The following is a 21,399-nucleotide window of genomic DNA, read 5'->3' on the forward strand; positions in this document are numbered from 1 at the left end:
TATTGCTTGGAAATTTGGTAACAGTAAAATATAGATATTTAAGTAACCGGCAAACTTCGTGAGCAAATGACCTTGACTGCGCAGAACCGAATTTTAGATCACTTTGGTGGTGAGGGTGAGGCACGACGGCAGGGGAAATCGTATCGAGCGCGTTATTGGTAGATCAGTCGAACCTTGCGTCCCGCACCGCGCCCTCGTTCCGCTTGCTCCCAAAAGTACGCTTGCGTACAGTGAAAAGTCCATTAATATTAATCGTTGAAGTTATTTGTTATAATTATTATTGTTTGTTAATTTTGTTGTTATTGCTATTTGTTGAGTGTTTCTTGATTTTTTATAAAAAATATACTATGCCACGTCAAACTGGTGTAGTATTAAAAAGACAAGCTAGAAAAATGGTGTACGACGTATATTGCTTTCTTAAAAAGCAGGGAAATAATGATATGGAAACGGTAAAAGAGACTTCAGAGGCAACAAAAACATCAGTCAGTACTGTTAGGCGTATTATTAATGAAGCGAAGGGCTCTAACTTGCTCGCCGTGTTTCGTACTCCAGGTAAAAAAAGATCAGGGAAGAAGAAAGTTACCGGAATTGATAGTTTCGATCAATCTGCAATAAAAAGATGTATTCTTAATTATCACATAACAAACAGCGAACTTCCTACCGTCGAAAGACTTCGTTAAAAAATTAAAAGAAGATATAAATTTTAATGGCTCGGAACGAAGTTTACGACGAATTATGAAAGAGCTAAGCTTCAGATGGAAAAGAACAGAAAATAATCGGAAGCTATTAATTGAAAAAATTAATATTCGACTACTAAGGATCGAATATCTCCAAAAAATAATTAAATATAGGCAAGAAGGAAGACCGATAGTGTACACCGATGAGTCCTATGTCGACTCATCACATGCAAGTGGTATGTCGTGGTCAGATGGATCAACTGGGGGTTTAAAAAAACCAATTTCGAAAGGACAGCGTGTAGTAATAGTGCATGCTGGCTCCGAAGATGGATTTGTTCCCAATGCCCTTCTTTTGTTTAAAGCTGGCGCAAAATCTGGTGACTACCACGATAACATGAACTATTTGAACTACGAAAAATGGCTGCGTTGTCAATTGCTACCAAATCTGCCACCAAATTCCGTTGTAGTAGTCGACAATGCGTCATATTACAATAAACAGTCTGACCCCGCCCCAACTGCCAATGCCAAAAAAGTCTATATGAAGAAATGGTTACAAGAAAAAGAAATTCCATACGATGAAAACATGTTGAAACCCCAGCTTTTTAGCTTGATTAAAGCACATAAGGAACAACACAAAACATACAGCATTGATAAAATTTTATCAAACCACAACCTTTCAGTGCTTCGCTTACCTCCATACCATCCAGACCTCAACCCAATTGAAATGGCTTGGGCAGCTATTAAAGGGTATGTCAGTAGCAAAAATGTCAACTGGAGCACTGGCAAAGTAATAGAGCTAGTGAAGGAAAAGGTCGCGGCGATGGGTGCTCCGGAATGGGGTAGATTATGTCAAAAGATAAAAGAGATTGAGGCGGAGTATGTAAAAAGTGATCATGTGGTAGATTTACTCACTGATGAGTTTGTAATTTTTGCTGACGATGATTGCGACACGGATAAAGAAAGTAGTGATGATGATGATGGTCATGATTATGATAGCGAAAAAACAATTACAAATACCAGCTCAGCTTCAGCTGATCCAAGACCTGGCACCAGCTCTAGTTTTGACCTAATGGAAGGAATATCTATTTTACCCCTAGATTAAATTACTACAATTATTAACCTGTATTTTTTGTTCATGTACTAATAAATATATAAATAAATACATATTATGTTGTTTTTAATAACTTGATAACATTTTTATACGTAAATGTACGATGCGCGAACTTACCCCCACTACGTCAACTAATGCTCAAGAAGTTTGCCGAGTATTAAAATTTTTTATAAAATTATTATAAAACGTCACTGATGTCGGCGTGACGACAACATATCGCTAACGATTAGTTTCGTAACGACACAGATGTTGCTTACGTTAGTCCTTTCATCAGATAAATTCGGTAAAACCTATCTATCATCTAAAAAAAAGCCTTTACATTTATGCACTCTAAGCTTCACAATGAACTATTAAATTTTGAGGCAATTTTTAATGATATATATATTTGAAACTTATTTTGAATCAGGTACATAACAAGATTAATTTTTTTGTTTAACTATCAATACCGTTATGCAACAGTCGCCATAATACAGGACAGAAAAATGTTATTAAAACAAAATCTACTATACTCTATTCCAATTACGAAGTCGCTTTTGACACTACTTAGAACGTAACTCTTCACTTTTCGCATAATCCATCTATATATATATAAATGAATTGCTGTTCGTTAGCCTCGCTAAAACTCGAGAACGCCTGGACCGATTTGGCTAATTTTGGTCTTGAATTATCTGTGGAAGTCCAGAGAAGGTTTAAAAGGTAGATAAATATGAAAATGCTCGGAATTAAATAAAAATAACAATTTTGTTTTTCCTTTGATGTGTCCCCCGTCGGACGGATTCCTTTTTTTTATTTTAAGTTTATTTTATACAAAAGTTTAGGACTTTTATTTATCGATTGAGGCACTACGAAGTCTGCCGGGTCAGCTAGTTTGATATAATAATCATTTTTGTTCATGGTCGTAAATCATCGTTTAAAAAATACCCAATCAATCTACTTAAATCATTATACAATTAATTGACAGACAAAATAGCATAATAATAAAATCTGTTAAATGGGACTTCCTAATTGGAATAGAGTTGTGTAACAGGCTAGCTACAACGTCGAAACAAATAAAACAATAAATTTATTGGAATTAATTTATTCTCAAACCGAATAACATATTATAAACGCTTTACACAGATGGAGCAGTTCATATAGAAAAGAATATTCATCAACAAAAAACTTTACATTTACATAAGTAATATTTTTGTGTGTAACTAACTATATATAAATTAACAACCACGGACTAATGTTCGCTAACATAAAAAAAAAACAAAAAAAACAGCATAAATAATATTACTGACGTAGTCACTTACAATTTAACAGAAATAGTGAAACCCGAATACAAAGTAAGTTTATATGTAATGTAAAATAATATCTTGGTTATAAGTGCTAGGTCGATGGAATGTCGCACTTTATCTTATACATAGTAATAGTTCACTGGATAAAATAATTGTATTATAAGTGTAGTTTGAGCAATTTAAAAAAAAAAAAAAACGACATACCCAAAATAAAATGCAACAATGAAATAAAATGAAGTATTTCATGCATATTATACGATAAACACAATTCAATTTTCCGATCTTTAGTGATACACCTGATACGGTTTGTAAGAACAATTCTTAATTGATGTTGAGAAAGAAGACAGCATGTTTTGTGCTTTTGTGCATGGTGGGTACATCATTATGAAATTAAGTATTTTCTTTAATTTCTTATTTAGTACTTATTGTATAAACGTAAGTACTTTGAACCAAGTTCGGTATAATAAAGTATTAATTTAATTTTCTTTTCATACATGTTCAATTAAAAAAAAATATATATCCATTCGACCTTTATAAAATATTATAGAGTAAAAAATCGGCGACAGTATTTTAATGTACGTCGTTGAAATCCTTCACCTTATCGTTATATAAGAACTTTAACTCAATGCAACGTAACTATAACTGAACGTAATAAGTACTTACAACACTACATAACTTAAAACGCACCTATTCATACATAGAACTAGGAACTATAATATCATTCTATCGCTGATTTTAATGATTATTCGAAGATTTTTATTGTTTTTTAGTAAGTTGATACTTTTTAATAGTCTAGATTGTGTAAGTATTCAAAGTGTGAATTTTTAGCGAACTGGTTTATTAGTTTGGATATTACATTTTAAATTCCTTCAGAGTTCTAGTATAGGGTGTTTTTAATAAATACATAATAAATGAATGATAGAAATAAATATAACTACATATTACATTTTTAGAAAATATTACAAGATCTATCACAGCATAAAGATAAAAACTAATGAATTGATGCAAAACAAAATTTTCGATACGATTTCAAAAAAAAAAAAAAACATTTTATGAATACGAATTTTAATATATAAAGTTTAAAAAATTGATTGTGAAAAACTACAAAACCTTCGAGAACAAACGTGTAAGAAAATATTGCGTTTATTTGTTGTACTACGTATTTGTATATGCATGTTAACTTTAAGTCACTAAATAAGCACACTCGTGGTTCGGTGATTGGCTAATGGAATGATCTAGATAATGAAACACCACGCGTCGAGTGTACTGAAGCGTACAACATTTGTACAAATGATATTGAGATTCACACAGGATGCTACGTGTCGTCCAAACGTATTTCAATGACAGACTACTAATAGCTTCCATTGTAAACTAAATATCATCAATCAAACTTTCTAAATCAATAGATAAACATTACATAATATACAATATAACTATGTATTTGAATATGATATTTAAAATATTACTATTATATATACTTCACTATCTACAGACTCACGTCTCTAACATGCCAGCTGTTAGGCTTTCCCTCCTATTCAAAACACGTTTTCAAAATTTATTGCTTAGTTCTAGCACAACGAAACGATAGTTATTGATAAACAATTCCGTTAAACGACTGTGTGCTGGCAGAGATGGGTATTTGCATCGAAAACCTAACTAATTTTAAAACAGTCACTGGAAAGGGTAATATTCTCCGAATATCCCGTTTTGTCTTTAAGACGATTTTATTTTCAATAAAACCGATGCTTCGACAAATAAAATCAGTCTTTGTAATAATATTTATTAGGTTGACCGAAATCGGCTAAGTTAAATGGTACGGTAAATACAATAATTAGTAGTTCACATACGTATGATATTTTTGGGTCTATTAACCGCGTTTAAGTACAATAAGTAACGTTTAAGTTAATACGGCCAATATGTTGAAGTGAAACTTCTAATTCGACTTCCAATAAGGTTGCGTTAGACGTTTAACGCTACCATGGAATAGAAAGAGACAGCGAGAGTGAATGCGTGACACTCGAACGCATACGCGTAGCATATCTGGTTATACGCGAGTGTTAGCAAAGAATAGCGTCCAATATTGAAGTTTTCTATCTTTATTTTCAAATATATCGAATAGAAATGTTGAAGACGTCGCATCTCTTATACACAGCATTCCCTATTACAAGAGCAATCTGATTTAAAGATGAAAAATTAAGAAAACCACAATACTACACATCGAAAAAGAAGTTTCACTTCATTCACTTACACCAAGTTGCACGCGTACCGTTTTTTTAGTGTTTGGTGCAACCAAACCGAGGAGAGACGAGGCCTGGCTCGCGGACAGAGAGCGACAACAGAACCGTCGATACAGCACACAGTACCTTCAACACTACAGTACTCCTAGTACCCTAAAACAGCCTCAAGCCTTCGTTATTCTTTACATCTATGTTGTCTCACTCAAGCGCCGTACCAGTACTAGAATCATTGAATTTTTTTCAAGTAACATCTTCATCAGTCTAAAGGAAATTGGCTGTCTCTTTTCAATACACTAAAATTAAGTACAGGGCAAAGGAAAATGCTTAAAGTATTTGAACTGGGCGATCGCTTTCAAGAACCGAAAAATCAGTTTAAAAAAAAATACTTATCCTCTATTACGAAAGTTTGGAAAAAAATTGCTTGAATTATGTAACGTGTTGGTAAATATAATTATTGCACTATAAATTGTGTAAAGATTGTAGTGAACATTTTGATGCATGTTTAATTCGAGCAGGCTTGAAAACAGTGTTAAGGCATAATTAATTGGGGTTATGGCGTTCTTCAAATTATAGGTAATAATAATGTTGGCCTAAAATGAACGTGAACGTGTTTTATGTTTATGAAAATACGCTACAAACTAGTGGAAAGGCTTCAGGCTGCATCGCCTCGAACACGGGCGCAGAGATCGTTCGGCGTTTAGTTTTTTGAACTTATCTACGACCCTTGTTCCGCTTCCCGGCACGCCACCGCTGCCACTAGGGCTGCGCCACGCCCGCTGCCGTCCTCGGATAACATGAGATCGAACTGTAACAGTCAAACGTTTTTATTTATTTTTATTATTTTATCATAACACTAGCGGCCCGTTCCGGCTCCGCTCGGGTCTTTAACAAAAATTTCAACGATATTTGACGTTGTTTTATTTTTTAAATAAAAGTACACTTATTGTGGCATAACTATAATAGTTAGACATATGCTGTCGCGACATTTTTTATAAATAATAATGTGTACTACAAAGTCGTAGTACATTATTTTATTCTATCATCAATAGTTTTCGCAGGGCACGCGATGTAAAGAATATTTTAGATAATTTTTTTACACCTTGGGTTACATTATTGGAGTTTTAGTAAGGATCCCAAAAATTTTTCACAAAAGTTTATAGCCTATGTCACTCGGGAATAGTGTAGATTCCAAACAGTGAAAGAATTTTTCAAATCGGTTCATTAGTATCGGTGCCTATTCAATACAAACAAAAAAACAAATAATTCCTCTTTATAATATTAGTGTAGGTAGTTAAATATATATTGTAAAGTCTGTTATACAAACTTCGTTATCAATATGTTTCGTAATGTAATATTTACATTTAACGGATCATTTACGTTTAACTAAACAAAAACTAATCTTAATATGACGTATTTACACGTGATATTTCAGTTGTCGCCTATTTGTGATTGATATATAATAATGACTAAAGGCACACTTTCCTTAATCTTATGAATTACCTATATCTTGTATCTATTTAATCTAAGTACACTATTATTCAATCCTTAGTAAAATTAAATTACAAAAGACTTATACGTAATCTTATCTCTTAAGCATTCTTCGTGACTATTCCATATTCGATTTATGGCGCATGACTTACAAATAGATAAAGATTATCGATTTTAATATGTGATCAGGAATGAACGAAAATGATTATTTTAGATCTATTAGTTAATTGACTAACAGCTGAAGCAGAGCGCTGACTGCAATAATTATCGTGTTGAGAAGCAGCAAACAAGCTAACCGTTCCCTTAGTTAAAAGGGGAATAATAACTCTTAGAATAAGTGGAAAATAATATTAGTTTACTAAGCTTAATCTCGAGTTTAGAGGCATAGGCATAGAATGTGCAATATTTGTCTGAGGTTTCCCAACCTCTAAACTGCAATTTGTGGATCAAATACTAATATTTTATCGTAAATATGCATACGCATATATATTTATAATTACTAGTGTTCAACTGCTCGAGATTGTGGTATAATTAGTGACAGCTCAAGATTTAGATTTATTTTCTCTTTTCTTTTGTCGTATTTTTTTTTAAAATGCAAAAAAAACTCTCTTCATAATATAATTATTGTATAATTCATAAATTACTATCCATTTCTAATTTTTTGTACTGTCGATATATAAGATTATTTATCTACCACTCAAATTCAATTTGGATATTGCCAGTAGGTTTTAGGTGCAAGAACTGCGAAGCTAAGGCAGAGACGGGACGCACCGAAGATTTCTATTTTACTTGAAATGACTTTTATTTTGTTCAAATAATGAATTAAATTACAATGTTAATTATTTGAATTTTTGGAGGAGCCTTCTAAATTTCTATTTTTTATTAATTGTATTACTGCAATAAGAGATTTAAATGAATACCAAGCCCAATAAAATATACATATACGCCCGAGAGTACGCAATATATTTAACTTATTAATTGGGAACAACTAGTTTTGATTACCAATATCCGGTTCAATATTGTTTGTCAATACGCTCTTGTCATCAATCGCTTTGTCCAAAGTTCATTGCTTATCCTTTAATACATTACAAAACATAATTATCAACAGAGCGTATTTATTTACATGAAACGTAAAGGGGCTCGTCTTTGTCATAGTTTATTTAATCGAGCAAAGATAAAAGAGTTCAAACTTGTGACGATTTACTACGAGTGCATAATTATGTGGTCGTTCTGCATTCACTGCACAGTTAGTGTATTTTAATTATTCATTTGGAAGACGCGACTGCGACCATCGATATTATGATGAGAGATTATGGGGTTGCTCGTAGACATAAACGAGACACAGCCTACTTTCGGCTACGAGTGTCTACTTCCCCCCCACTTATACGCTGGTAGCCTAAGGGATTATTCCAGCTTCTCACGGACGGCCCTAGCAAGAGCAATGCTTCGCAGAATCTACCATAGGATCGGAATTTCGACTCATTGAGAAAATCCGGCGAGAAACTCACTGGCCTAGCTTGCGGCTACCTAAAGCAGTGTACTTAGTGCGAGTTTCTTAACGTTCTCGATAGCGTACAGTTAAGCCAATTTACCACGCAGTTGGAACAGCGCCCCTAGCGGCAAACATACGCAAACGATCCCATTCCATACAAATATGAAGAAACTTTTACGCTATCGACAACGTTAAAAAACTCGCACTAAGCACACTCAGAACTTTATTCAAACGTCGCTTAAAAAGGACGTATCCATAATGCTCAGTGATGACTGTGGTGTGAACGGGAGATATTTCAGAGCCGGATGCGAAAATTGTATTGTGCATGAACGTTGTGGTTGTGAAGTAAATTAAAGTTTTCTGTGTATTCATCATATTATTATTCACAGAAAGACCAAAACTGAAACACTCTGTAAGCCAATAACAAATATTCTGTTTCGAATTATAATATCAAAAGACACACTTCACAAATTCGACATGCTTGAAACTAAGGTTCCTTGAAATATGTTTCGTGTTTTTGGTGTCATCTCAAATAAAACGATTTGCCGTAGAAAATTTGCAAGTCATGAATATATTCTGTTCATTTTGCGATTGTTTTCACACCTTTTGTTTTTATTTTAGTGATATCTTAATTAAACAGCGTTCCCGATAAACTGACCTCGACATGAGCGTGAAGCATTTTACATTGATTCATTATGTTTCAGAGCTATCCAAAATATTTTTCCCGTATTAAACTAATGTTTTACCCACAAAAATCAATTATATGGACTTCGACTTCGAAATTGTTTTGACTGTGGCTTCTATAGGCTTCGATAACCACCTAAAATCAGATGAGCCGTGAACTCCTTTAGGTATCTATGCAATAACTAAAACATGAGTTTTAAATAAATAAAAAGCAATGACACATGTGATGTTAAATACAAGTGTTTATTGAAATTGCTCCGGTTACAATATCGGCGTATTCGTCACGTAAGATCTCAGATCTAAACTACTTAATGCCATATACTTAATGGCCGGTAGCTCCTCTGACAATGAGGAAAATTTTACCAGAAATATGAAGTCAGGAAGTTCTTAAATTTTCACGTAATTGGCTAGTGGAATTAAGGGAGCATAATACATTCATCGTACATAATTTTACAGGAAAACCATCGTTCTAATTTTATCGTTATTATTATAACTCATTTAAATTTTATCTTCACTCCAAAACCGGTGCGTAATATAAATAAGAATTGTAGAAATTAAAATATACCTAAGAAGCGTGATGCATCTACTATTCATTATATTATATCTATTTGATATCTAATATGTAAATCTTGTTTAGATTTTATCTACATGCCTTAATGCGTCATTTTAATTCGATTCAAAATTGTGGTCTAAGCATGACATTTTTATATACGATTAACACTTTTACATACGTCACGCATATAGGTATAGGTATCTGGAGCACGTAAAAGTTGTTTGGCAATGATAACCTAAATGCTACACATTTGTACATAATTTTATAAAAATTTTCTTTTTTTAATAAGTAATTCATTTTACTTCACCTTGCATTACCGGAGACACATACGGAAGTTTTTTCTACTGTGACAATGGTGATAATCTCACTGCTAATTAAAACTACTTTGTCATTGGTTTTCAAGCAATTAACAGTATTTTAAATACCTAGAAGGTTTTGTCATATACTTGGCAGACGTGATAAGCGTATATCATTACTAATTACTAAGTTGTTTGTTGCAAAGGGAGATAATTTTTAAAGAATGACGGTGCTAAATAAATTGTTTCCCTATGTTTTTAATGTCATACATTATTTTATACTCGTTATCAAACACTTATGTTTTGTTTCAAAATTAATTACAATTATTATTATTTTTATTTTCTAAAAGATTTAAAATGGTGTTAGCTATCTCTCTCGCACAAAATGGTATAACGCAATATCCTTTTGTGTTATTTTATAATTAACCCGACCAGAAAAAATGTATAATACAGATCTTCAAAACGGTGGATTCGGAATGTTGACTGTTAAGGTAACAGTATTGTTTATGAACAGCATTTGTATGAGATTTCGAGTTTGATGTATTGATTGTAATATGTAAGTTTCTATCAGTTAATATTCAGACAATTACCTAAACCAAATAAATATGTTAGGGATGTCACGGTTTTGTATTTATCGAAGGTAAACGAGTGGATTCGATTTAGAACGTAAACTCATGTCTTTTACAAACAAAAATTTACCGCAACGATTTGTTGTCAGCGAAATGTCCGTGGCAACGCAAGATCAGGGTTTTTTTATTGCTTAGATGGGTGGATGAGCTCACGATCCATCTGATGTTAAGTGATTACCCGAGCCTATAGACATCTACAACGTAAATGCCACCACCCATCTTGAGATATTAGTTCTAAGGTCTCAGTATAGTTCCAACGGCTTCCCCACCCTTCAAGTCGAAACGCATTACTTCTTCACGGCAGAAATAGGCAGGGTGGTGGTACCTACCCGTACGGACTCACAAGAGGTCCTACCACCAGTATATAGAATAAAAAAACACACTGAACTAGTCGGGGACGCGAGACCGTGTGGAGCGCTTCGTGATTTGTCGGCGCCGCTCGGAGCCGCTTCGGCAAGCCAATCGCGGCACACTTATTATTTCGTTTCGTTTCATTTCGTTTCATCGAATTTGAAATCACATCACAAGGATTCTAAAGAAGTTTCACTTCTAAAAAAATTACTGACCTGTAGTCCGGGTCGGACAAGTTGAGCGATCTTCTCACACATTAGCGTGTGGAAGTGCGGATGGAAGCGGTATACGGAGCCGTCGATTCCCACGGTGACCCTCGGCTCGTTCATCTTGTTGAGGAGCGTCGCGATGCCTGCCGACACGAGGTGCGCCGCCCGCCGCGACACGCACTCGCACACGTAGCGCACCGCCGCCATGTCCGCGTCAGACGCGTGAGACAAACCTTCAACGAAATTATATCGTTTTAATAAAGAAATATCGTCTTTTTTTTGTTTTTTTTTAAGCTGAGAGGCTTGAGAGGCTATATCAGCGTAACCTTAACTAGTAGGTGAGCTCACGGGGCTCAAACCTGACGACGTTGCTAACACGAACTTTTTTTTTTTTTTCCTACCTAAACTGATAGCCTTAGAGGCTATTTCTGGAACCCTAGCAAGAGCCGCGCTTCGCAGAATCTACCACCGGATCGGAAACGCGAACCACTGAGAAGATCCGGCGAGAAACTCAGTGGGCTGTGTTATTATGTGTTAATTGTGATTGTAATTTTGAGGGAATCATTTCGTAACGTAAAGTTTACTTTGTGATTATTACACAGTTCAAATTGGTTGATGAATTTCTGATTGCAGTATAAGTATCTTTTGTATACCTTTTTTTGCGATCACAACTCACTAGTCATCGGGGTCATGATTAATCAATTTACACCTAGTGGGGGATTTACCGTTGTTTTCAACGAATTTACTAACTAATAAAATGAGACAGCTGTTAAAGTTAAATAAACTGTGAGTGTACATCGGTTATGAATTTAGAGTGCCCGAACTGCTCTGTATGTAGGCTAGTGCCCTGAGGCTTACGGTATTTTATTTGCACATTTAAAATTAATAAGCACTTGCCTATTTTCGGTATACGAATAGCTGTCAATCTATGTCTATGTCAGTCTATGTCGATCTATGGTCTATCTCCCGTATCAATAGTTACCAATTAAATAGCAGCTATTAATACCATGGTGTTGGAGACGTCTCCTTAGAATTCCGTGGACCGCGTATCGTACCAACGTTTCGATCCTTCGAAAGAGCTCAACATCAAGGAGAGACTATAGTCTTTCTTTTTTTCTCCATCTTATCCCACTAGGTGGGGTCGGTACAGCAATTTTTTTTCTTCCTTCTCTTCTATCAGCCGTCATCTCAACACTCACTCCTCTGTCCCTCATATCGACATTCACACACTCCATCCATGTCTTCTTCGGTCGACCACTTCCCCCTCTACCTTAACTGATTGCTCTCATTCGTGCGTTTTATAATAAGTACTGAGACTTGAGAATTACATTTATATCTTCGGTAACCACACAGCGTACGCATAGACACAGCCCACTGAGTTACTCGCCAGATCTCAGTGGGTCGCGATTCTGATCGAGTGGTAGATTCAGCGAAGCACTGCTCTTGCTAGGGCTAGTGTTAGCAAATTCCCTCAGGCTGAGCCCGTGAGCTCACGTACCCGTCCGAGCTTAGAATAGCCCCTTAAGCTACCCGCGAATAAGTAGGAAAACACAACGTAAGGTGAACCGCTAGCTAGTCTTCCCACGTGACACAATGAAATACCGATATGTACGTAAAACGTTGAATAAAAACTCTGACGTCCATTCGTTGAGCGCGTTTAGAATTTCGTTTAGTTGCCAAAATAATTCGACTCTGGAAAATTGATTTGCGGCGATCAGATTTTTTGCAAGTTTCCCACCTACGCCGTAAGCAAACTATATTTTTACTAACCATTTGAAATAATCCTTTCGTCATTCCTTTACTGTTTCATATTTGACTAGTATTCGGAATTATCGAAATTCGACCATAATAACCTTAACATTTAGGCTCATAGTATTATTATTTTTCGGTATTTACGAATTATTTACACGATGCTGATGATAATTTTACTTGTTACCGTATTATTATTATTATAGTTCGAAATTAAATTTTTTATTTATTAAATGTCTTTAGATCTTATCACTCTGTTGATTCGCACTCTCTCATTCACACGACGTACATACATTAATTACGTCGCGCCGCCGCATCACGACATCAAACACGAGTCGAATTCTTATCAAGTAACCTGTCTGCCGAGATCGACCGAAGTCTCGGGTTTATATTACGTAAAAGTTTACACAAATGCGATACATACATATACATACAGGGTGTCCCAAAATTCAACGATAAGCCGGTACCGGTGTATGATCGGGTCAATAACTACCCATGGAAAAATAAAATCCAGCTCTTTTGGTTTCAAAGTTACATTAACTTTTTTGAAAAATGTTGTAATTTGATACCCTACATACACCCTATGATTAGATACTGTGATTACAAATATGAACGCACGTCCAGTGAGAAATTATTTAGACCTAGAACATGCAGATCGATGGATCGGTCGTCTAGGTCCCATTGCATGGCCGCCCCGTTCTCCGGATTTCAATCCACTGGATTTTTTTTACTAGGGTTGCCTGAAAGACACATTCTATGCCAAACCAATTGCAACAATTGACGAACTGCGTTAAAGAATTTTGGAGCCTGCAGAAGATATGAACAGAAGGGGATATGCGACTCATTAAAATATCATTTTTAAGGCGTTGTCACTTGTGTGTTGACGTAGATTGTCAACAATTTGAACATTTAATTTAAGTACGCAATAAATATGTATCTAAATTTTTTCATTATGACTTTCATTAAAACAGTCTCAAAACCCTTACAACATATATCAAAAAAGTTAATGAAGTTTAAAAAAAAAAAGAGCTGGATTTTTTTATTATTTTTCCATAGGGAGTCTGTCATTGACCCGACCATACATCGGTACCGGCTTATCGTTGAATTTTGGGACACCCTGTATATGCGCGTTAAAAATTCGTATCTCAATTTTTATGATCGATGGAACGAAAATTCTACATTAAAGGTCGCATTGACATTGAATAACCCATAGTCACAGCCCACTGAGTTTCTCGCCGGATCTTCTCAGTGGCTCGCGTTTCCGATCCGGTGGTAGATTCTGCGAAGCACTGCTCTTGCTAGGGCCAGTGTTAGTAACACTTCTGGTTTAGGCCCCGTAATCTCACCTACATTAGGGTTACGCTGAAAAAGCCTCTCAAGGCTATCAGCTTAAGTAGAAATAAAAGACATTGAAACAAACGGTTGTAAACCTACAGCTATACCTTAAGCATATTAAAATCAACAAATCACAGGCCAACCATGGTAATTAAATCGACTTAAATGGCTTTTTTTAATACGCCAGTTCATTTTAGAATTAATACTGTATTCCTTTATAATAAATATTTATTACTAGAACTTGTTACAAGAACCGTTCATAGCGTATACCACGTGCCGCATATATTATCTTGATAATTTGTAAAAAAAAAATTAGTATCGCTTGGACATACTCGGCTTCTGTAAAATGCATTGAGAACATATTTCCGAATTAGATAAATATATTACCGAGTTCTTCCAAGACCTCCATGCAGCTGGTGAAGTCTCCGGGTTTATCGGATTCAATTTCAGACACGTATTTGGTATAGAAGCTGCCCCCTTCGAACAGAAGATCCGAACCTTGACCCCCGAACAGCAAGCCCATTCGAGTGAATTTGACGAGCGCCAGCCGCACCAATTCACCCAGGTACATGCCAGAAATCATCTTCTCTTGACTGTCGGAAAGGAAAATAAGCATGAAATAATTAAAATTCGAATGTTTTGTAAATTTTACAAAACTACAAGTCTTTTTTTTTAGCTTAGATGGGTGGACGAGCCACACACAACCCAGCTGGTGTTACGTGGTTACCGCAGCCCATAGATATCTACAACTTAAATGCCGCCACCCACCTTGAGATATGAGTTCTCATGGTCTCAGTATAGTTACAACGGCTGCCCCGCCCTTCAAACCGCAACGCATTACTGCTTCACGGCAGAAATAGGTGGGGTGGTGGTACCCACCAGTGCAAACTCACAAGAGGTCCTACCAACATTTTTCACGACATTCTTTTATCATCATTCAAACAATTAAATCCGAAAACACAAGTATCAAAATTAGTTTTTCCTCGTAGTGTTGCCAAATTTTAAAAATAACCGGTTTAATAAATGACTTATTAACTAGCAAAAACCGGTTTGTTTCCGTGTCGGATTTCATATTTTGCGAATTCGTTTTAAAAGACAACTATTCAATGCTTTAGACAGATTTGTATACATTGATTCGTGGTCATAATTACTACATACTATATAATCATTAGCTCTGCCATTGCCGGTCCCAAGCCCGGATGAGAAAAGAGGAGGTTTGGCGTCGGTATGCCACCTACCCGACCGTAAAAATATAACGCCAAGCAACGGGCGGCGGTTAACTAACCCGAACTAGGGCTCCAGTGACCCACAGGAACTAATCACCACTAACAATTTTCCCAAGAAAACCTTTACGTATTCCGTAAAGGTCACGATCCTCGGCACTTAGGAACACGACGCACGGAGGAGGATACAGTCATAATGGGTATTGTTGTCGCGTGAACATTAAAGTTTCTCATATATACATAGCTTCATATTGCATTCACAGTTAGACGACCACGCCTCTGTTATCGTGCAACGCAATTCGACCTTGTACTTTCGATACGAACGGCCGCGTACTTTTTTAGTTTGGTGTTGTTTGACGAGTGTACAGCATAGTCGGTGCAGTCTTTGTTAGCGGCCTAGCTCTGTTTGTTCGAATGAAAAGACATCTGACAGATCAACGTATGAAGGATGACTGGAGAGATAAACGTTATTATCTTTCGTTTACATGTCTGACAGGATAAAGCTTAAGGAAAATTACTTCAGGAAATACGAAGGCGAAATTCGTTGAGTTCGAGAACTGAACACGTACGTTCTAAGTTCACGTTACCGGGATTCCCGACAACAATCAACTGGTTATTATATTGAGGAAAACGATTATACCGGGGGATTTTTTTTAATCACACATTAATTTAAGCAACTAAGTTCTAAATCGTATCTTTCGACATTAAGGATGTACAAAACCCAAAATAAGGAAAACGAGCTACCATATCACTGAGATTAAACAACTTTTTATGTCTTAATACGAGGGTTATTTACAAGTTTCATTATTTTTATAAGTTGTATTTCGGTAGGCAGCGGCTTGGCTCTGCCCTTGGCATTGCTGAAGTCCATGGGCGACGGCAACCACTCACCGTCAGGTAGTGCCGTAGGCCGTAGGGCCGTATGCTCCTCTGCCTACATGGGCAATAAAAAACGGTGAACTAATGATAATAACCTTTTGTTTATCAATAAAGGTCGTTAGTATAGAAGTAGGACTTTTTGGCGGGAACGCGAGGAGTGCAGTTGTGTGATTTGTTTTATTTTGTCTATTTAGTGTCTCTTCAGGTTTAAATGTGTAATAGCGGTGGTTTATTAACTGTTTAATATCTGTGAAAGTGCACAAATGTGGGAAAATGAAACAAAGCCGCTGCACGGAACTTCTCGAAATCCTTCAAAAAGTCCACTGAAAACAATCTCAGTAAATGACCACCATTTTACTAAGATTATATTTCATCCCATATCATCTCATCTCATTCAATTTAATTTCATCCCAGTTGATTAATGTCTCAAATTAATCATCTTAATTTCATTTCGTTTCACTCCATATTATCATTTTTCATAAAAATAAGAATATAATTAAAAATAAGACATGACTTAAAGGTCTTAGTTACCAGGTCATAAATTCCCTTTAAAAAAAAGTATAGAAATATCTTATTATAACAAATCATAACATTGAATGCAGCTTACATTTGTTTGCCAGGGTTTATGGATGTGACGTCTACTTCTCTATCGAACTCGGTCCGCACGAAGTCGAGGCTGCCGTCATCCCCAAACGCCCCCCACTCGGTATTAATGAGCAGTTCCTCTTTGTCAGGTTCGCCATCGAACAGCTCACAATTCGCTGTTTTCTCGACGTAACAAGCGTTGCTGCCAGTACCTTCGAGGTCAAAAACAATTTTACATTGGTTTATTTACAAACGATTACTTATAAATATGATAAAACCGTTTCGGCAATATTCCTTTTCATGCACCATAAAAGCTTAATAATTTGAACGTGTAAAAATGAAAATATGCCTTATCGCGTTACTTTGATTTCTGAAACACTTTACGGGTGATCCGATAACAGTCGCATCACTGTGACACGACTACACAATGATACGGCTCTTTTTCGAGCTATTTAATATTTTTGACCAACGATAAAATCTAGACAAGTACAAGTAAAAAACTAGTATGGTTGTGGTTGATTTTCAATAAATTTAGACATCTAAATCTAATCATTATTGAAAAACTACACAGATATGAATATATTTCCAAAATCAGCACGATTATGTTATGTTTCGTGTTAGAATTTAAGCCGAGAAGATACTAATGTGTTTGAATAAGTACATAACGTAGAAATGTGCAAACATTTGTATAAAAATGTTACGTCACGATATCGCTTCAGGTTTTTGAACTCAACGCGATCACCCTTTAAAAGATCACTAAATATTTACCGACTGTTCGAACGTTTTTGACCTTCTCGTGGTCCGTCCAAAGGGCAACTAAGCAATGTAGTTGTTAACACAAACACGTTCGTATTTCAGAGCATTTCGTTAGCTGCAAAACGAGCACAACAACGTGACACAGATATACACATCCAATAAACGAAACCTACCAACGATGAGTCCTATTTTGCAGTTGTGGTTTTTCCATGCGCAGGACATCAATGTACCGGTTGTATCATTCAGAATAGCGCATATGTCAATCTGTACATCCTATAAGAATGAAAAAACATGCATTCTATAGTAAATAGAATTAATTCCATTCCAGAGACATATATTTAGACCATGAAAATTAGTAGAAAGAAGCCCACAATGTTGAGGATGATTTACCGTAGAGGCTTTCAAATTTTTGTCTTATCTTTACAGAAAATGTTTTTTTTTTCTGAAGGTAATATTATTTAAGTATATTCTTTTATTTATTTTCGAGTTGTCGTATTTGAAACTTTTACAGAGATTGAAATTATTCGGTAATGAGTAAGATGACAATGCTTAAAAATTAAGCCGATTAAAAAAGTGGTTTTTGACATGCACAACCCGATTATTTTATGAAGTCCGAAAATCATAATTGTTGAGAAATGGGAAAGAAAAAAAACCAATGGAATGAAGAATCTGATTCCAATCATGCAATATTTAATTCAGTTTAATACTCGTTAGTTTACGTTATAGGTTCGTAATAAAATTTGAAAGCCTATACGTGGCTCTCAGTTGACTCCGTAGTCATGCCTTAAGTAAGAGAGCTGGTATCATCGCCAACTCACCGATTATTACGCTGATTCGGCAATTTCGGTTCTTATGGGCACAAGACATAAGGGCGCCGGTGGCATCATTAAGTATGCCCATCACATCTATAAAAACGTCCTGGAAAATATCTGTTCATAAAACAACCGCTTCTTCGACCGGGCGCGAAATATTAGTCTCTTTTAAGTGCCAGACTAAGTTGGTTGATGTAATGTCGGAAATGTATTAAATGTACGTACCCCTCTTCTGGCGATAGCATCTTTAAGGCCCTGTACAACATCTTCGCCGACCACACCGGAACAAGAGAAACCTTTAGTCCATCTTTGTAATACGCCTTTTGTAAGACCCAGTTGTTTTAGTGGAAAACTGAATGTAAATCCAAGTGCCAATCTTTCTTCATAAACTCCGTGCTCCTATTTACGAAGCGTAGGTTTTTTTTTTTATTTCGAATAAATATTACAATGAAATAATAAAAAACACTTTTCAAAACATTTTATGTAAGTAGTTAAAATTTACCTTCATAAAATTTGCTAAACATTCGGCTATGTGGTCAAATAGAGCAATGCCGGTGCCAGTCATTATATGTTTTGGTATGGCATAGATTTTGGACTGCATATCAAAATGGTTTTCCCCTAAATTTATTATTAAAACTCTGAAATTCGTTCCACCTAAATCTAATGCCAAAAATTTACCTCTCTCTGAAACGAAAACTTTGACTTTAAACAAACTATTCAAATGTAACGTGTAACTGTTAATTTCATTAGAAATATAATTAATTTAGACAATTTCAATCTTTCACCTTTTCCGTTGGGTAAATCTTGTATGTATGTGATCCAGCACTTTACTGTAGCTTTGTCATGATCAGCGCGGCTAAGCCCTTTCTTCAAATCGTTATGAAGCCTGCACATTATTTCTTTGATTTGTTTGTCGGTCATCTTTAGGACTTCGCATTCTTCGCGAATCTGCAGAACAAAAATCGGTCTAACATAAATAATATGTACACTTTCAACCTACGCGCCAAAATGACCGAAACATTGACGTGGAAGAGTGGAAGTCTGTTGCTAATTTTAGACCTTATTAAATACAGTCGAACTAAGCGCAGACATCATGAAATGACGACGAGCAGCCCAAATCTAATGTAATAGGTATAAGTAAATAAAGTTGATACTTCAACTAATTCCCTTCTACTTTAATTCTGAGTGTAGGGAACTTGATTTTGTGTGTGCAAGGTTTTGGTGGTTGTTCATGGGTTCCGGTGGCCGCTTTGCATCACAATTGTTTGTAAGAAATACTTTCTAAACATTAATAAAGACAAACGAAAAATATGTAGTATTCGTAATGCTAATCCGGCAGTAAAAATTACATTGCGCATGCGCAGAATTCAGATTTACAAATTCAATGTAAATTTTATGAGATACATACTTTGTTACATGTTTAATGTTTTTTTTAAATATGGGCTTTCATTTATAACACATGTGACCCTCTCAGACGACATAAGCTAGCATTAATCATTATCGCGGACGAGTTTCACAAGGTCAAAGCGGTCATTACAACACTACAGTTGCTTTCCAATACGGAGCCGGCACTCTGCACACATTAAATAAATTATAGCATTAGAATTACACTTACCCTTTGTAAATTATCAACAACTATGCCCATTTTTTATAGATATTTTCCTTACTTAACGCCAATAGGGAATCACTTTAAACACAACTTCAAATTTACAAATTACTACACGTCTTGCCTCTACAGCAAGAAAATGAAGAATACCGATTCTTGTTGAAAACGAACAACAAGCATCGCTCACGCCTGCGGGCTGCCGTCCGCTAGCGTTCAACTCACACATGCGCAAGTTTCATTCATGATAGTGAACTATTGTCATCTCACTCTTAAATCCTTCAACGAAATGCGTGTGAACAGTTAAAGCGTATGTAGAAAATAATTAAAGTTCATTTTATGTTATAGAAAAATCATAACAATATAAGAAACAAACAATATATTATGTAATTAAAACAACAATTTAATATTTACTAATTTTCAAAGAATATATTATTATATTTTTCTGTGTCTTTCGGCAACAATCCCAAGACGTGCCTCTCAGCGCACCATTCTGATTGGGTAACGTGAGGGCTCGCTCATGACGTCATACGCATTCCTTGTGCGTATTATATTAAACGTATTTGTGTTAGTGTATTGCTCAGACTAGATTAACAGCCTGGCCACGGGACATTCGCCGATGCGAATATTCGCGCGGTGCGAACGGCGAAGCGTCTAGCGACTAAAACAAGCGCATAGAAATGTACCTAACAAGCCACGCGCACCGGCGACCGGCGAAGCGACCGGCGAAATGTACCGAGCGAATCGCGCGATGCGGCGGGCGAGCAAAACAAATGCATGAATACGGACGGCGCGAGCCACGGAGTCGAGCGGTAGTCGCGGCGAATAGTGCAGTGATTAAATGAGTTTAGTTGTTTTCGCCGCGAAAAATTAACGCCGAAATTTTTATATTTTTTATTTATTTTTTATTTTATATTTTTAAAGTCGTCGTGGCCTAACGGACGTCCGGTGCAATCGTGTTGAGCGATGCACCGGTGTTCGAATATCAGGCGGGTACCAATTTTTGTAATGAAATACGTACTCAACAACACTCAACGTTCACGATTGATTTCCACGGTGAAGGAATAACATCGTGTGATAAAAATGAAATCTTCAAAATAATAATTTGCGTAATTACTGGTGGTAGGACCTCTTGTGAGTCTACACGGGTGGGTACTACCACCCTGCCTATTTCTGCCGTGAAGTAGTAATGCGTTTCGGTTTGAAGGGTGAGGCAGCCATTATAACTATACTTGAGACCTTAGAACTTATATCTCAAGGTGGGTGGCGCATTTACGTTGTGGATGTCTATGGGCTCCAGTAACCACTTAACACAAGGTGGGCTGTGAGCTCGTCCACCCATCTAAGCAATAAAAAAATAAAATAGCTGAAATACTAGCTAGACCAGCTATTGAATGGAAGTCTAGCCACCCAAAGTATTTCTCGTACTTCTTGTGGAATTCTCCATCTA

At 36.0% G+C, this 21,399-nt stretch overlaps 2 protein-coding genes across 6 annotated transcripts in view; one reads left to right on the forward strand and one right to left on the reverse strand.

The window, feature by feature from the left end:
• Nucleotides 1-392: 392 nt before the first annotated feature.
• Nucleotides 393-2,763, forward strand: LOC119630329 (uncharacterized). The gene is made up of 3 exons (XM_038019335.1): nt 393-552; nt 929-1,657; nt 2,750-2,763. The coding sequence occupies exons 1-3, from the start codon at nt 393-395 to the stop codon at nt 2,761-2,763; spliced, it is 903 nt and encodes a 300-aa protein (XP_037875263.1).
• An 87-nt stretch (nt 2,764-2,850) lies between these two features.
• The window catches only part of LOC101745054 (hexokinase type 2), a 32,141-nt gene continuing 13,592 nt past the window's right edge, over nt 2,851-21,399 (reverse strand). For 2 of the 5 annotated variants that reach the window (XM_004932593.5, XM_004932595.5), the window contains exons 2-9: nt 19,132-19,294; nt 18,849-19,030; nt 18,572-18,745; nt 17,708-17,807; nt 16,801-16,990; nt 14,479-14,684; nt 11,014-11,240; nt 2,851-6,110 (exon numbers count right to left, since the gene is read on the reverse strand). In XM_004932593.5, the coding sequence (XP_004932650.2) occupies nt 6,021-6,110; nt 11,014-11,240; nt 14,479-14,684; nt 16,801-16,990; nt 17,708-17,807; nt 18,572-18,745; nt 18,849-19,030; nt 19,132-19,294 (1,332 nt within the window). In that variant the 3' untranslated portion in view covers nt 2,851-6,020. Of the gene's footprint in view, nt 6,111-11,013; nt 11,241-14,478; nt 14,685-16,800; nt 16,991-17,707; nt 17,808-18,352; nt 18,453-18,571; nt 18,746-18,848; nt 19,031-19,131; nt 19,295-19,961; nt 20,153-21,399 lie in introns of those variants that run through there. The other 3 variants (XM_004932594.5, XM_062675221.1, XM_021352245.3) reach the window with 3 other exon arrangements.

This window comes from Bombyx mori, chromosome 23, assembly GCF_030269925.1.
Source record: "Bombyx mori chromosome 23, ASM3026992v2".
NCBI lineage: Eukaryota > Metazoa > Arthropoda > Insecta > Lepidoptera > Bombycidae > Bombyx > Bombyx mori.

What these genes read in the sequence shown, in the direction of transcription:
- LOC119630329 (XM_038019335.1), top strand. Translation starts at nt 393, where the DNA reads ATGGTGTACGACGTATATTGCTTTCTTAAAAAGCAGGGAAATAATGAT. An exon ending in CGCCGTGTTTCGTACTCCAG is followed by an intron (nt 553 to 928) that starts GTAAAAAAAGAT and finishes TGTCGTGGTCAG; the next exon opens with ATGGATCAACTGGGGGTTTA.